At 37.2% G+C, this 17586-nt stretch overlaps 1 protein-coding gene and 1 long non-coding RNA gene across 2 annotated transcripts; one reads left to right on the top strand and one right to left on the bottom strand.

Annotated features, from left to right (window-relative positions):
- Nucleotides 1-3125: 3125 nt before the first annotated feature.
- LOC148693393 (uncharacterized) lies at nucleotides 3126-4536 on the bottom strand. The gene is made up of 2 exons (XR_015951992.1): nucleotides 3864-4536; nucleotides 3126-3522 (listed from the first exon to the last, which is right to left on the bottom strand). It is a non-coding gene; the product is annotated as an uncharacterized LOC148693393 (long non-coding RNA).
- Nucleotides 4537-13930: 9394 nt separating this feature from the next.
- Nucleotides 13931-17565, top strand: LOC137727912 (uncharacterized). The gene is made up of 2 exons (XM_068466777.2): nucleotides 13931-16885; nucleotides 17036-17565. Exons 1-2 carry the CDS (start codon nucleotides 14302-14304, stop codon nucleotides 17341-17343), a joined length of 2892 nt encoding a protein of 963 aa, XP_068322878.2. The 5' UTR covers nucleotides 13931-14301; the 3' UTR covers nucleotides 17344-17565.
- Nucleotides 17566-17586: the final 21 nt, after the last annotated feature.

Genomic DNA, 17586 nt, shown 5'->3' with positions numbered 1-17586 from the left:
TTCTCGTGCTTGACGCGAAGGGAGTGGTGGTGGCTGATATTACGTCTATGGAGGATTTTCTGGGTCCAGAGGGTTGTATCATGGAGAATATACAGATGTTGGGAAAAAGTTTCGAATGTTTTTTTTGTCAATGGCAGAACAAAGCTTGTTATGGCTCATAAACTAGCTCAGTATGCAGTTCATGTTGATGATTTTAAATCTGGAATTTAAGAGGAGCCTAGTTGGCTTTCTCCTCTTGTACTGTCTGTTGATCCCTCATGTTAATGAAAGTCATATTTTCATAAAAACAAGAAATAAAAAATCCATAAACATAACTAAATGTGCAGAAAATTGATGGAAGACTAAACCCTCGAGTGGATAAAACTAAATGTTCAGAAAATTGAATAGAGAATATAAAAAGAAATTTTAAATTTCACAAAGAGTGTGGGTGTAAGGGTAGTATTGGAAAGTATGTGAGTGTATTAAGATAAATTTTTAATCTAAAAAGTAAATGGGGGTGTATTAAGTATGTGGGGTGTAGTCAACAAAATATGGGGTGTATATAAAACAACCCTTTTTTCTTTTTATTTTCCAAAATAAATAAACTTAATTTTGAACGATCCACATGTAATAGTCACATGATTTTATTTAACGGAAGACTAACAGAACATTGGATTTGGACCTCAATTGCTAACAGGGCTTATCACGGGGGTTTAATTAATAGTTTTTTCACCACAAGGGTCACCTTGAAAGTGGCGTGTCACCACAGGGACTACAAAAAAAAAATTGGCCATCCTTTTAAGTATTGGCTCCTGTGTCACGTTACATATACACTCAAGAAAAATACAAGGAAAACTCTCGTTGGCTTTTGGATCTCACCCGACCCATTTTGGTGGAGCTCTCTTTGGCATTTGAATCTCACATGACCCATTTTGGTGGACCTGAATACAAGAGTCTCTTCTTGTACGTATTTTGAGTTTATAGTTAGTAAATTCGCGTCGACCTGAATACAAGAGTCTCTTCTTGTATGTATTTTGAGTTTATAGTTAGTAAATTCGTGAGTAATATGCATATTGTACATTTTTCGTGCATCTTAAAGATTGCACTTTTTTTTTAAACTCTAATATATAATACACGTGTTCTACATGTACATACATACTTTTTATGTTTAATACGCTTTTAAATATTTTTCAATAATACAAATAAATTTTATCTCTATTAGAGAGATAATACAAATAATGGTACAAATAGATGGTAAGAATAACATTTTTTAATATTAAATTCAAAAAGGTTTATTTTTAGCTACACTATGTACAACTCCATTTTGCTCTCACTTTCCCTCTTGGCTCTTGTAACTTAGAAGGCACATCTTACTTCTTAAAACTCAAAATTCGTTCCATTTTGAATTGTGGACTCTCTTCTTCCTAAAACTTATATGTCACGTCTTAAAATGTATGTGAGATCCAACAACCAATAAGACTATGCCACATGAGCAATAAATTTGATTATAAATCTCAATTATGTGTTAACATTCTAGACTTAGAAAATATTAAGTTTAAAAGAAATTGAATAGATGAAAACTAAAAAATAAATTGATTTTCCTGGTGCACCCAAATCAAACCCACATAAGAGATTAACAAATCTAAGGCAACGTGGAGAGAATTTTGAGTTTTATAGAGACGACTTTCATTTCAAGGGCAAAACGGATCAAAATCAAGTTCCACGGTGCAAAGTGAAGCGAACTTTGAGTTTCTGAGGTAAAGTGGCGACTTTTGAGCTGTAATGAGCAAAATTAGATTAAATTCGAGTTTCAGAGGACATAGCTAAAAGTAAGTCTTTAGTAAAAAGGAAAACTAATGAAAACAATTCCAAAACTTTGAATTTTAGCCAAAAGCTAACACACCCCGACCGAAGTCGAGACGTGCTGGCCGTCACGTGAGAGTGACGTAGCCAAGAGTGCAAAAGAAGTAATTAAAAATGTGAACAAATTAAAAGCAAAACTAAAACTTACTTAAACTAAAAATAAGTGAGTATGCGGAAGTGGTCAAACCCAAGTTACAAACATTCAGAGCATAGGTAATTTAAAGGTACAGTCGAACTATCTAAGTACTAAATACAGAACCAGAGAGAAGAACCCTTCATAATTTAGTGGAATGTTAGAACCGTTGGGTAATCCTCGTGTGCCACACAGAAGAACATCTATCTAGTACCTGGAGGGGCGAAAAACAGAAGGGTGATTGGGCAAAAACAAAGCTTTAGAAAACACATTTCTCTTTTCTGAAAGTAATAACCCCAAACTGTAAAACCCGTATAGTTTCCAAAAAACAATATTGTGTAAGTATGAAAATCAATGCACAAGAGCAGTGAAAACATGAGCATGCCACGTCACAACATCTCAGCAATAATAAATGTAAGTCAAGTGTGAATCAATCTAAACTATCATGCTAGTTGGAGTCACCTAATGTTACCTATACGACTGGACCTATTGCTCATCAGCCTATGCTTATACATAAGTCGGAGTCACCTATTGTGACCTGTACGACAGGGCTAGGTGTAAACATGTACGCTCTAGTGCTACGATCACGTGAAAGCTAGCGATAAATCGCGGATCACCTACTAGTCGAAGTCACCTAATGTGATCTGTAGGACAGGGCTAGCACCAAACTTGGATCCAAGGCTAGCGATAAAAATATTGAAATCTTGTATATGTTAGGCGTCGGGGGAAGGCTTGGATATACAATTAGGTGTTGGGGGAAGTGCCTGTTTACTAAAGTGGAAATTGAGAGTTTAATTACAAAAATTGGGTTTAAGGGATGAACAGGAGTTAACTCATACTCTAGCGTATTCGAAGCTAAGTGGTATAAGTATGCTATGGGACGTGCAGGTTTGGATGCCTTATGTATGTGTTAGCGGGATTAGAAGGGAGTGAGTACATTCATGCATCTCATTTGCACATATTTCATGCATTTGAAAGAATTGTTACAATTTAATTATTATTTTGTTGGTACTTTTTGTTGTAAATTAATTTATGTACTATTCTATTTCCACTGTGTATTCAATACATTTTAATAATTTAATTTAATTTTTCCACCATATCTTGGTTGTAAAATTTATTTCTATAGCTAAGATATGGCTCACACCCTAGCTCGTGAATAGTCTTTATTCGTGGGTCAGGACGTGACAGTTTTTCTAATAATAGTGCATAACTTCGCACAAACACATCAGGATACATTCTATACCTTTGCAGGAAATCCTCTGGGCGGTCCTCTTTCAATACTTTATGTATATAATTGTATCATTCCATAGTAATTGATCGTCGATTTAAAGGACGTCCAATAGGTTGTCCAAATGTAATTATAAACTCTTTTAGCACGTGGACTATGGCTTGAATTGCCATCAATAAATATTTAATGGTTTCATAAAGTTCTTCTTCCTCAATTTCTTCTTCATTAGTTTCTTCTTCTTCTTCAATTTGTTCTTCCACCATTTGCTCCACTTCCATTTCTTCATCCACTTCCATGCTTGATTGAGATATTATATAAACTACCCAACCAAATAAACAAAATCATAAAGAAATTAACAACATACCAAAATACCACCAACCATGAATTTTTTACATCGAAACCATCATCTAATCTATATACACACACCACAATTAATCTATACACACACCATATATGATTACTAAACAGCATCATCACCATCATCGTCTAAAATTACTAAACAGATATCTATACACACATTCCATCAGCATCATCATCACCACAATTAATCTAAACACACACATTCCATCGGCATCATCATCGTCTCATCTAAAATTACTAAACAGATATCAAAATATATGATTGAAAAAAAATAAGAGGGGGAAAGCAGCAAGCTTTTACCAATTGCAACAAGATCAGTCAACTCCTTGGCCAATTGATGACCCCTTGACTTCACATGAACATACACCACAAAAAACCCCATGAACCGCCGTTTCTTCCACTTCCTCCGCCGCCCCCTTCCCCTTTTGAATCAACCAATAAACCCATCAAACAAACACCACAAAAAACCCAATTTTCTCCCAGGAAGCACCAAACTTTGATCTTCCCACACTGAGTTGTCAAATTTTCCTTGTCCTAACCAAAAATTACGAGCTGGGTTTTTCTGTTTCGATTGGTATTTCGATCTTAAGGGGTAAATTCTACAGTTTAATATGAAAAATTGAAAATTTATGTACACTATTCAACCTGCCAGCACACTTCTGGATGCATAATATCTGATACAGATTTCTGAAAGCCTTGCACCGAAAGGAAAGAAAGGGAGGATTTCTTCCCTTTCCCTTTTTAATCTATTGCATGTATGTTTTCTCTTTTCATTGCATATGTATATGGTTTTTCCAGCAATCAAATAGATTAAACATATACAAATTGGGAAGAAAACTGCAATACCTTGTGGCGATAGAGGAAGATGAGAGACAAAACTGTTTCAATTTTGTGATGAACGTGAAAAGAAATCACATGGGGTAGGATGAGATTCTTGATGACACTTTGTATTTATACCACCCACTTTTAAATCTCTCAAAATCTCTTGGCCATTAAAATCCTAATAAATCTTTGACATTCTTTTTTCTTTTTTTTTTATTTGTCAAAGAGAAAAAAAAAAGTTGAGAAAAGAAAGAAAAAAAGTTGAGAAATAAGTGAGAATGTACTCACAAGTATTGGTTGTTGAAAAAAAGGTCCAAAAGTTTGAATCTGGCCATAAGTGATGTGTGAATCTCCTATGGGTGTTTAAAGTTGATTTATGCATTCAAAAGTGAATTCTAAGTGTTTATTTCATTACTTTGCTTACTATTGCTTTAAGAACTTTTATTTATCCTTAACTTTTCTTTGTTAGCCAGTACCTTAGCCCCGTTACAACCCTTAGACTTCGATCTTGATTGTTATGTGTTTCAATGTGTGGAGTTTAAAATTGGTACGAGCATATGGTATCCCTAATTCTCGCTTCTAAGTAGTAGCATTCTGTTCATGAGATCATATACATGTTGTATTAATAATTCCAGAAAGTGTCATCTTTGTTATAACATAGTGAGTGCTACTCTACATGTTTACATCAATCTTCTCACATATACCTAGTGTAGGGAGTGTAGTCAGAAAATCTGTGTGAAAATAAAGAGTATAGCCGGTGAGGAATTGAGGGATTCTCTAAGGCATGTTACTACATTCAAAATGTTGTTTTAATTGATTAAATGCGAGCTAGTGAGTGGTGACTGCGGTTAAGTATATGCTCGAGGGTAAAGATGGCTAAAATCTGTTGGAATAGTGATTTTTAACATGTCATGTTTCATTGGAAATCCCTGAGGCAATTATTGGAAGGTCTAGGTTATGTTTTGTTTGTTTCGTTTTGCTCGGGGACTAGCAAAAACTAAGTGTGGGGGAATTTGATAGGAGCATATTTATGCGACTTAGTTTGCTTGTTTTCTTGCATTTACCAAGTTAATTTCTACTTATTAAAGCATTTTAAACTATTTTCGTGTGTTTTCAGGTTCAAATGACAAAGTTGGTAAGGAAGTGCAATTTGGATAATTTTAGAGCAGTTTTGGGCTTGGAATGGATAGCACATGCATGGAGTAAGGTGGATGGACATTTTTGAAAATCAAAAGAGGCTAGGAATGTGCTTAACATCTGGAAGAATTAATTCAAGACATTGAAGATAAGGAATCAGCTATAAAGAAGGAAACAATATTATCTTATCCAAACCTTATCTTATCTTATCCTATCCTAATCTTTTGCTACCTTAATTCCAGTTGCAAAGGGGACTCATTTTCACATTAAATCACCTAAATATCTAGTTCTAGAAGGCCTTACCTTCTCCTAAAAGGGTGCCGCATACCTTATCCCTTGTCCTTCTAGAAATCTACCACATCTTGGATCCTTATCCCTGTTTGTTTGTGTTGTGCAATCCTTTTCCAGCACAACCTTTGGAGTGCCAATCCTTCTCCAAAATAACCTTGCCGTGCCCCCTAGCCCTATAAATACCCACATCTGCCGCACCATTCAGGGCACCACACACGAGAGCCTAAAATAAAAAACATACACTTTGTGCCGTGCAAAGAAGGGAGAAGAAGGATCTTGTGCCGTACCTGCATCCAAGGATTGTGCAATCTGCCATTGGATTGCTTGAACGTTTTTGGGTGTATTCTGTAACATCCCACATCGCCCAGGGGAGCGATCCTTAAATGTATATTCTCATCCCTACCTAGCACGAGGCCTTTTGGGAGCTCACTGGCTTCGAGTTCCATGGGAACTCCGAAGTTAAGCGAGTAGCGCGCGAGAGCATTCCCAGGATGGGTGACCCATCAGGAATTTCTTGTGTGAGTTCCCAAAAACAAAACCGTGAGGGCGTGGTCGGGGCCCAAATCGGACAATATCGTGCTACGGTGGTAGAGTGGGCCCGGGAAGTGATCCGCCCCGGGTCGGGATGTGAAAATTGGTATCAGAGCCTAACCCTGGTTGTGATGTGTCGACGAGGACGTCGGGCCCCTAAGGGGGGTGGATTGTAACATCCCACATCGCCCAGGGGAGCGATCCTTAAATGTATATTCCCATCCCTACCTAGCACGAGGCCTTTTAGGAGCTCACTCGCTTCGGGTTCCATGGGAACTCCGAAGTTAAGCGAGTAGCGCGCGAGAGCATTCCCAGGATGGGTGACCCATCGGGAAGTTCTTGTGTGAGTTCCCAAAAACAAAACCGTGAGGGCGTGATCGGGGCCCAAAGCGGACAATATCGTGCTACAGTGGTAGAGCGGGCCCGGGAAGTGATCCGCCCTGGGCCGGGATGTGACATATTCTATTCTTAGTTTTAGTCCAATGTTTGTTTTAACTTGGTTTTCAATTATGATGAACATGTGGAACTAATATCTTTTTCGCTAGATGTGAATTCGAAGCTATGGACATATGTTTTATATGAATTGATTACATCCAATTATTGTTTCGTAAAACATGAATGCAATTTACTTATCTGTTTGATTAATAACTTATTCTTGTATGTTGATTAAGGAGGCCTACTTAGTTTGCATGCATGAATCTGATGCTAAAATGTAAGGGAATTTCACCTAATCGTTATGAACTTATATTTATAAGTAGTGGAGGTTACTAGTCACAATTGTGTTAAGTAAATCCATGGCAGGAGTATCATACAGTTCATAGTTCGAATGCTTTGTCAATGCTTATGATTTTCATAGAACTTAATGATTTTTTATATGTATCTCTATCATGCAGTTCATATAGGGAACTTGATAAGAATAATTTAATTGCGTCGCTGAGTCCAATTCAATAAATTTAGGGAAATCTGATGGTTAATTTGTGCAGTTCACAGTTAACTTAGGGCATTGTCATTCATGGTTTATTGGAATAGTAATTGGAAATCGATTTGTATACATATGTGTCATGTGTGGAGAAAAATCCTCTAACTAGCCTTTCACCCTTTAATTCACCCAAATTTCATATTAACTTAATTTGTTTTCTGCAATCTACTTAGTTTTAGTTAAATTCGTCAAAACAACCCCCATTGAGTATTTTGAGTCTTTTTAGTTTAATTTTCGTCCAAACTTCTTTCTAGTGCTTGTTTTGAGTCAAGTTAACTTAGTTTTCTATTTTTGGGTCTAATTAGTGTAGATTAGCATCCTTTTTAATCTCCGGCCTAGAACGATCCCTACTTTCATATACTACAACTATCTAAAAAGGGTTTAATTTGTGTGTTAGGGTGAGATTCTTGATGGCACTTTGTATTTATACCACCCACCTTCAAATCCCTCAAAATCTCTTGGCCATTAAAATCCTAATAAATCTTTCACATTTTTACTATACCTAGATTTGAATGTATTTTTAAACTCTTAAATCGGCTACCCCTAGATTTGGGTATATTATTCAAAATCCTCTTAAATACTAATTTGACTATACCATGATTTCAAAATCTTTTAAAATCCTCTTTTAAAACTCTAATCGACTACATTCAGATTTTAAAGTCTATTAAAATTCTACAAAATCCTAATTTGACTACACCCTCTAATGTTGTTTAATGGCTAAGGCTTAGGTAGTAATAGGAAAAAAAAATTTAAATTTTTTTATTTTTTATTTTTAAATTTTGTCCACAAAAAAAAAAAAAAATTCAAATCCAACAGCTACTTGGCATCAGCATGACTCCAGCTAGCTACTTTAGGCCGGCCCGGGGCTGGCTGGCTGGCTCATTTGGGCCAGCCGGTTGGCCTGATTTGGTATTTTTAGCTCGGTGGGATCCACGAACCCTTTGGCCTAGCCCTCGGTTGGAGATGGTTTTCGTATCATTTCGAGCTATTTTTAGCCCTATGGCCCTCTGGCCAAATCGGTTGGAGATGGTCTTAGTGGACATATGTCAAGCTTTAAAAGTGATGGTAAGCATACACCCTAGTTTAGGGTGGTGAGCAAAAATGCTCTCTTACATATTACCCGTATAATGTTACAACATGACGTTAACATTCAACGTCTAAATAATATAAAATATAAAATTGCACTACAATCATTCAGATTTACACTCCAAGGTTACATTATCTTAAAGTTATAACTAATTATATTGAATGACGTTGGTATTACTATAACAAGATTTCCCCTTACAGCGTTGATGCTAGATTACACTCCTAAGGTATATATGATGTTATATTTGGATGCTATTGCATTTCATTATTAATGATAAAGTTAAATGGTACCAAAACCCAAAACCCCACAGGGCAGCGTGCGTACTAAATGTCATAGGCAAGTGCTGCAGGATAAAAGGGAGAAAGATAAACAAAGCCAATAAGAAATTAAGTGACTAGAAACCAGCTTGAAGCAACTGAACAAGGAGCATAATATTGGTTATAGGAGTAGCAATATCTCTCAAGTTATAAGTTGAGATCGTAAAACACAAACTACCAGTAAGTCCAGACACTACAAAAGATAAAAAGCTCAATGCTAAATATGCAGTGAGTGAAATCAACTCAAGCAGGAGGATCATCCTTCGGAATGCAAGGCTCCAAAGTTAGTTATGCGACGCTCGAAATTTGCTTCCATATCATTAACTTGCTCAACGAATCATTAGTACACCTTTGAATTAATCAAATTTTTAAATTTAGTTCATTATTTAATAAATAATAATTAAGAAAAACTAGTTAATTAAATGATGATTGTGGTATACGAGAAGTCTTTCTCCTTCTTTTCCTTAGGTTGTGCAAATTTTTCAAATGATGTGGTTGTCCACATCAGATGTCATCTAAGATGGTATAAAAATATGATATAAAAATATGGTATGAATAACATTACCGTTTGCATATACATACCGAAGTCATCGAGTTGAGCTATGAGCAACTACATCAATGACTGAGAAGAAAAAGCATATGGATAATCGATATAAGTATAACTAACAAGACGAACGAAAAAAAAATGAGTACTTGGACACCGAAAAGCATCACAAAAGTAAGCAAAAAGATGGATATGCTAAAACGATGGAGACATTTAGATGTAACCAAACCAAGAATAACTCGAAAGCTGAGATAGTTTTTGGCAAAAGAAGCACGACATGTCAGACACGAAGCTAAAGGGACATATCAGCATAAAAAAGATAAAAATAAAATACAATGTAAACAACAGATTAATCGAAAGCTTTGCAATTAAAACCTACCTCTGTAACCCGTTGAACTTCAAGCTTCAACTCAACCTCTTGCTTTTGGCACTGAGCTTCTTTCTTAGAACCAGCTACAACCTATACGAACACGAAGCAACCATAGACTTGCTAAATAAGTTACCCAATGAACAATCAGACATAGATACCTATGTGCATTTGTTTTTACCCATATGATATATGACATGTGTGTATATTACAACTATCTATATCTATGATTTAAACAAACCCGAAAAAGAACTACTTAAGTAATCTATACTACAAGAAATGTGAGAACAAAAAAATTTATGACAGATGCATTACTCGATACAATTTCTGACAGATACATCATTCGATACAATTTCTAACATATACATCACTCGATAAAAGGAAATGTGGGAATAAAATAATTTATGTGCTCTCACCAACAAGGACCTTCAAAACTGCAAGCTAGCAGCCGGATTGCAAAGACTGACTCACATTTGCAGCCTCCCCTTCTAGCTATCTACTAGGTTTCTTCCCTATAAATTGCCAAATCAGTCAGAGGATATGTTAATTGCCACTTGCTACTCAGAACACTCTCAAGTTCTATTTTTCTCTCTACTGTTTTTTTTACTTAGGCATTAGAGGACCTTTGGCGGACACCTTCCCCTTTTTCTTGGTTCGCCAATTAAGCTAACGGTGTTTGTTTTCTTGTAGTGGAATTTTGTCAAATCTGACGTGTACGAAATTTGCATCCACAATATCATTAATACATTTTAATAGACGCTTTATGTGATATACATTTTTTATTATTAAACACTATATCATGATTAGTGATTATTACGGGACACTACATGAAAAAGATTTGATGCAGTACTCAACTCTTTAGCCTAAACCCTTTCATGATATTGCAAAGTTCTTTACACATTCGAACCAACGTACCATAAGAAATAGCTTGAAACAGTTTGAGCTTGGTATTGGGCTCAAATTTGTTAAGCTCTCTCGAGTTCGGCTCATGTAAGAACCAAGCCAAACCTAGCTTGAGCTCCAAAATAATTAAACAAGTCAAACTTGAGGACATTGTTTTTAGGTTGGGCTTTACAACCTTGGCTATATTCGCAAACACTGATGTAATTTCCGTCAGTAATCAAGGGACCAAAACAACAATTTGATAATATTTCAAGAACTAGTGATCCCATTATTTATTGAAAGAATGGAAAATTGAACTAGTGATCCAATTATTAAGGTTTTGAAAGAATGTCAAATGGTGGCCAGTTTGATCCGAGGAAGGTAAAACAACCTACACATCAAGCATCAAGCACCAAGCACAACAACTGGTCAGTCAATGCGGGCCCGGTTCAAAGCACAAAAGTCAGTGGCAGGCCCAGAAAAAGGGCAGCCGATCATTCACGTCATGACCGCCAAGGTCGCGACGACTGTGTTAACCAATCGAATTAAAACCTTCATGACTCCAAGGGAATCACATTTTCCAGAAACAAACGATTTTTAGTGGAATCAATCTGCACCTTCCCATTCTCATCTGTATTTTTAACTTCTTCTTCTTTCTCCATTTACGCGTTTTTGAACAATCTAGTTTTCTAGTCAAGCGTGGCTCCACACGATAGAAATTTTTATAGGGCCATATGAATTGAGGAATCATTTTAAGTATCGGCTTCCGTGTCACATTACATATACACTCAAGAAAAATACAAGGAAAACTTTTGTTGGCGTTTGGATCTCACCCGACCCATTTTGGTTGATCTCTCTTTGGCATTTGGATCTCATATGACCCATTTTGGTGGACGTGAATGCAAGAGTCTCTTCTTTATGTACTTTGAGTTTATATTTAGTAAATTCGCATATAATATGCATATTGTACATTTTTAGCACATCTTAAAGATTGCACTTTTTTTATAGGAATTGTTATTAGCACTCTAAAAATCTCATTCTACACTCCTCACAAGTGTATTTTTCTTTTTAATTATAGAAAGTTTAGAGTGCAAAATGAGATTTTTAGAGTGCTAATAACAATTTTCTTTTTAAAACTCTAATATATGATACACGTGTTCTACACGTACATACATACTTTTTATGTTTAATACACGTTTAAATATTTTTCAATAATACAAATAAATTTTCATCTTTATTAGAGAAATGATACAAATGATAGTACAAATATATGATAAGAATAACATTTTTTGAATATTAAATTCAAAAAAGCTTATTTTTAGCTACACTCTGTAGAACTCCACTTTGCTCTCACTTTGCCTCCTAACTCTTGTAACTCAAAAGTCATCACTTTACTTCCTAAAACTCAAAATTCGTTCCGCTTTAACTTGTGGACTCTCTTCTTCCTAAAACTTACATGTCACATCCTAAAACACATGTGAGATCCAACAACCAATAAGACTATGCCACGTAAGCAATAAATTTGATTATAAATCTCCATTATGTGTTAACATTCTAGACTCATAAAATATTAAGTTTAAAAGAAATTGAAGAGATGAAAACTAAAAAATAAATTAATTTGCCTGGTGCATCCAAATCAAATCCACATAAGAGTATAACAAATCTAATGCAACGTGGAGGGAATTTTGAGTTTTATAGTGACGACTTTCAAGTTTCAGGAGCAAAATGCGATCAAAATAGAGTTACACGGGGCAAAGTAAAGCAAACTTGAGTTTTAGAGGTAAAGTGGCGACTTTTGAGCTGCAATGAGCAAAATTAGATTAACTTCGAGTTTCAGAAGACATAGCTAAAAGTCAGTAAACTAGTAAAAAAAGACTCCAAAACTTTGAATTTTAACCAAAAACTATCCTATAACTTTATTTAATGATAAAGACACAAGGAAAAAAAAAAGAAAAACCTTATTGGCGCGCGTGCAACTCAATGAGCAGAAGGGCACTGCCCTTGATCATCGCCAAGGTGATGCTCAATGAGCACTCCCAGTTACATCAATTTCTTCAAACATTGGGGTTTTTTGGGTTTTCACCCACTTCAATTTTGTTTTTTTTCACCACTCCAACATTTTTGTTCACTCCCGCTCCAACATTTTTATGTGATTACAAAGCTATGTAGCTTCGTAGCAAGGGTTGTGTTTGATTTGGATATCTCATGAGGAGAACGTAAAAAAGAAGTGAGGAATGACCGGGTATCTCTTGAAGAACGACATGGGCATGGGCATCACCACCTCATCACCATCATAAAGGTGGTTGTTGCTCAAAGGATGCACGAAATCAGAGAAGACACTATTTTTAAAATTTAATCAAAAAATTGGATCAAGAAATAGACTATTTATGAAACTGGACCAAGAAGACACTATTTATGAAACTAGACCAAGTTAGAGACACTATTTAAGAAACTGTACCAACTACTATACACTATATATGAAACTGGACCAAGATCTAGATACTATTTATGAAAGTGGACCAAGAACTAGGCACCATATATGAAACTGGACCAAGAGTGAGACACTAGTTATGAAACTGGACCCAATAACTAGGCACTATTTATGAAAGTGAACCAAGAACTAGGCACTATTTATGAATTTGGACCAATAAATAGTGTAATCCCGTTCAGTTTCATAAATAGTGTAATACCGTTAAGTTTTATAAACAATATAGTAGTGTTCAATTTCATAAACAGTATAGTTATGTTCAATTTCATAAATATTGTTTGTGATGGACACATTAGGTTTTTTTTTTATTAAAAAAAAAATTATATCAAAATTGTGTCATTTCATTAAAATTTAAGTTTTTTTGTCATCTTTATTAAAATTTGAGGGTTTTTCATTAAAATTTAAGTTTTTTTTTTCATTAAATAAAGTTATAGCATAATTTTTGGTTAAAATAAATTTAACCCAAACCCTTTTCATAAAGCAAGTGACCCCTTTACAACAAGAGATTTTTTAGTGTGACCGGCACACGAGATGGTACACCACGTTTCATTATACAAATTGTGGGATATGTGTGTTAAAAAATTAATAACTTAAAAAATAAAATTTCTCACCACTTACATAAAAACACGTAGTGTACCATCCTATTCCCGTCATCATAAAAAATTTCTCCTTTACCATAGTGGTGAAAAGGAGTTGAGTCATTGCATAACGACATGAGTTCGAACCCCGTCGGTGACTAATCTAACAAAATCTATCGTTTGACAAAAAAAAAAAAAAAAAAAAAAATTTCTTGAAAGCTCCCTTATGAAAATGGCCAAGTTTATAAAATATCAATTTTGCAAAGTTGACCAAGGACATACGTACGTGTTTTTCACGTACTAATTTCGTAATTTAAATTTACCGACTACGGTACCACCGTACCAATAAGATGAAGCCCCTGCTCGAAAATCGCTTGGTGGAGTTTAATTCCACACCCCACGCTGCAGAGACCACTCGTTTTTTAACTCTCCGTCTGAAGTCTTTGCAAGAAACAGACCCATTGGTCTGGGTCAACAGTCCAAGTCAACTCCACTCCCCCTATCCCAACCAACACGCCCGGCATTTTTCTCTCCTTTCACTTTGTTCCTCGCTCCCACAAACTTTCCCGTTCCCCCAAAAATTCCATAACCCAACACACAGACATCTACCTCTGATCCTCTCTCTCTCTCTCTCTCTCCTCCTTCCACCTGAAAAATCACATATATTAAGTATACATACAACAAATCTCCCTCGCACTATCTTTGTAGCCGGAAAATGAGCAGCTATGGCCGCCAAACCACCTCACTTGTCCTGTATTTCAATTTCCATTTCTTCTTGTCTTTCTTCTGCTACCTTCCTGTTCCTGTGGTGTTCTCTGCACTATCCTCAAACCAAAAAACCGCCATGATCGATCTCTCCAACAGCCTCAACGCTTCTGCTGGTGGTGCTGTTTCATGGGACGTCAACAAAGAACCGAACCCATGTTCGTGGAAGGGAGTCGGGTGCAATTCCTCGACCAATTCATCAGTTATCCGGATTTCGTTGTCCGGGCATTCTATATCTTCCTCGGAGTTTCTGCCGCTCGTTTGTCGGATTGAGTCTCTGCAGGTTCTTGATGTGTCCCGCAACCGTCTGACCACAATTCCGCCTGGGTTTATCTCAGCTTGTGGAAAGCTAGGTGACTTAAAGCTGCTCAATTTTAGTGTGAACAATTTGGTAGGTCGTCTGCCCGCTTTTGTTGGGTTTTCGGCGTTGGAGGCTCTGGACTTTGCTCGGAATAACTTGAGTGGAAAAATTGACTCCGAGTTGGACGGGTTGGTCAAGCTCAGAAGCTTGAACCTTACCTTCAACAATTTTACTGGGCCTGTTCCAAGTCTTCTCGGAAAGTCTAAGGTTTTGGAGGAGCTTGAGCTTTCTATGAATATGTTTGATGGTCCTATCCCTGATGAAATTGTGGGATATCCGAATTTGACTCTCGTTGATCTTAGCGGAAATCAGCTTACCGGGATTATTCCTGCTCGGATCGGAGAGCTCTCCAAGTTGGAGGTTTTGATTCTTTCGGCCAATAATTTATCCGGCGGAATCCCACAAAGCATTTCCAATATCACAAGCCTTTGGAGATTTGCAGCAAATTCTAACTATTTCAATGAGAAGATTCCTGGTGGCATTACGAAGCATCTTAAAAACTTGGATCTCAGTTATAATAATTTGAGTGGATCGATTCCATCGGACCTCTTGTTGGCAAGGAATCTGCAGACTCTGGATTTGTCGAATAATAGATTAAAGGGACCGGTACCTGAAGTTCTGTCTCCGAGCTTGGTGAGGTTGAGACTGGGAAGCAATTTGCTTGATGGGAAGATACCTTCTGCAGCAATTGCAATACATGAAAATTTGACCTACTTGGAGATGGAAAACAATAAATTGATTGGATCAATTCCTCCTGAAGTGGGCGATTGCCGGAAATTGGCGCTGCTGAATTTGGCTCAGAATCGATTGTCTGGGGCTTTGCCGCCAAATTTGGGTAACCTTGGCAGTCTTGAGGTCTTGAAACTTCAATCGAACCATTTGAGTGGGGGAATTCCAATTCAAATTACCCAACTACCCAAGTTGTCCGTTCTGAATATCAGCTGGAATTCTCTCAACGGCTCAATACCACCTTCAGTTTCACACATGCAGAATCTTAATAACATGAACTTACAAGGCAACAAGCTCAGCGGTTCCATTCCCGTCGGTATTGCCTCCATGAATTCTCTGACGGAACTCCAACTTGGACAAAATCAATTAAGTGGTGACATTCCAAGAATGCCGGCGAATTTACAGATTACTTTGAATCTCAGCAGCAATCTTTTTCAAGGACTTATTCCGGAAACTCTTTCGAGGCTCAGTGGACTAGAAATTCTGGATCTCTCAAATAACAATTTCTCAGGTAAGATACCTGATTTTTTGACTACATTGGGAGCCTTGACGCATTTGTCACTTTCTAACAATGAGCTCTCTGGAGAAATTCCGAAGTTCCCTTCTTGGGTCATGGTCGACGCACATGGGAACAAGGGTTTGATTAACAGAACAACAATAAACACTCCACCCCAATTGGAGAAGAAGAAAAAATCATATGCAGTGACAATTGTTCTTGCCCTTGTAGCAGGTGTGGTCGCTTTTGGAGCGATCACCATTGTTGCCGTATCAATATCGCGACAAAATTACAGGGTTAATGATGAACAAGTGCAAACAGAGGAAGAACTTGCTGTTCCCGAGGTCGTCCAGGGCAATCTCTTAACTTCAAATGGTATTCATAGATCAAACATCGATTTCACTAAAGCGATGGAAGTAGTTTCCGACCAGTCAAACGTTGTGCTGAAGACTAGGTTTTCAACTTACTACAAAGCCATCATGCCGTCTGGAGCAAGCTACTTTGTCAAGAAGCTCAACTGGAGTGACAAGATATTCCAACTGGGCAGGCACGATAGGTTTGCCAGGGATTTAGAGGTCTTTGGGAAACTAAGCAATTCCAATGTCATGAATCCTCTGGCCTATGTCTTGACTGGTGACAGTGCTTATCTGTTCTATGAATTTGCTCCAAAAGGAACCCTTTTTGATGCTCTTCGTGGTATCTCGTGTGAGGACATGGATTGGGGGAGCCGATATAGTATTGCAGTTGGAGTAGCGCAGGGTCTTTCTTTTCTTCATGGGTGCACTCCAAGTCCAATACTCCTCCTTGACTTGTCAAGCAAAAGCATTTTGCTCAAGTCCCTCAAGGAGCCTTTGATTGCAGAAGCTGAGCTCTTGAAGGTGATCGATCCTTCAAAGAGCACCGGAAGCCTTTCTACTATTGCTGGTTCTGTTGGCTACATTCCTCCAGGTATGCAGTTCTGTGATTTCTTCACCTTACAGTAACATAATATTGTTTCTCAGAGTCATCCCCGACTTGTCAGTATACCGCTTATTTAAGTAACTTGCTGGATTTGGAAGTAACTGTGTCTGAATATTTGTCTCTGTTCTGTGGTGGCAGAGTATGCATACACTATGGTTGTAACAATGGCCGGGAATATCTACAGCTTCGGGGTCGTTCTGCTGGAGTTGCTGACGGGAAAGCCAGCAGTTAGTGAGGGGACTGAGTTGGCCAAGTGGGTCTTGAGTAACTCAGCGCAGCAAGATAAAAGGGATCACATTCTTGATTACAGTATCAGCAGAACATCAACTGCTGTCCGAAGCCAGATGCTTGCGGTTCTGAAAATTGCTCTCGCTTGTGTTAGTGTGTCACCCGATGCAAGGCCAAGAATGAAGAGTGTGCTTATCAATCTCCTCAATGCAAGATAAAGTAAAGCGGCATGATTCAACGTCGCTATATGAATTCAAGTTCCATGCATAAGATGGGATGAACCCGAAGCTTTGGTCAGTTCCTACAACTAGAATATCAGTCGTTCGATGTAGTTAAAAGCTTATCTTGCCATAGAATATATGCAACTATAGGAAGTAATGTAACATGTAGAAAATTTATAAACTGAACGCGAATATATAAACAATGCGCTGCTTGTACCACTGCTGCATGTTAGTTGAAAA

Source organism: Pyrus communis, chromosome 10, assembly GCF_041283825.1.
Source record: "Pyrus communis isolate YQ-2024b chromosome 10, ASM4128382v1, whole genome shotgun sequence".
NCBI classification, from domain to species: domain Eukaryota; kingdom Viridiplantae; phylum Streptophyta; class Magnoliopsida; order Rosales; family Rosaceae; genus Pyrus; species Pyrus communis.
This window is presented reverse-complemented; position numbering and strand designations above follow the sequence as displayed.

Bases quoted from the DNA above. Each gene is read 5' to 3' on its own strand.
- LOC137727912 (XM_068466777.2), top strand. From the start codon at position 14,302: ATGAGCAGCTATGGCCGCCAAACCACCTCACTTGTCCTGTATTTCAAT. The intron at 16,886-17,035 runs GTATGCAGTTCT...CTGTGGTGGCAG, and splicing joins TGTTGGCTACATTCCTCCAG to AGTATGCATACACTATGGTT.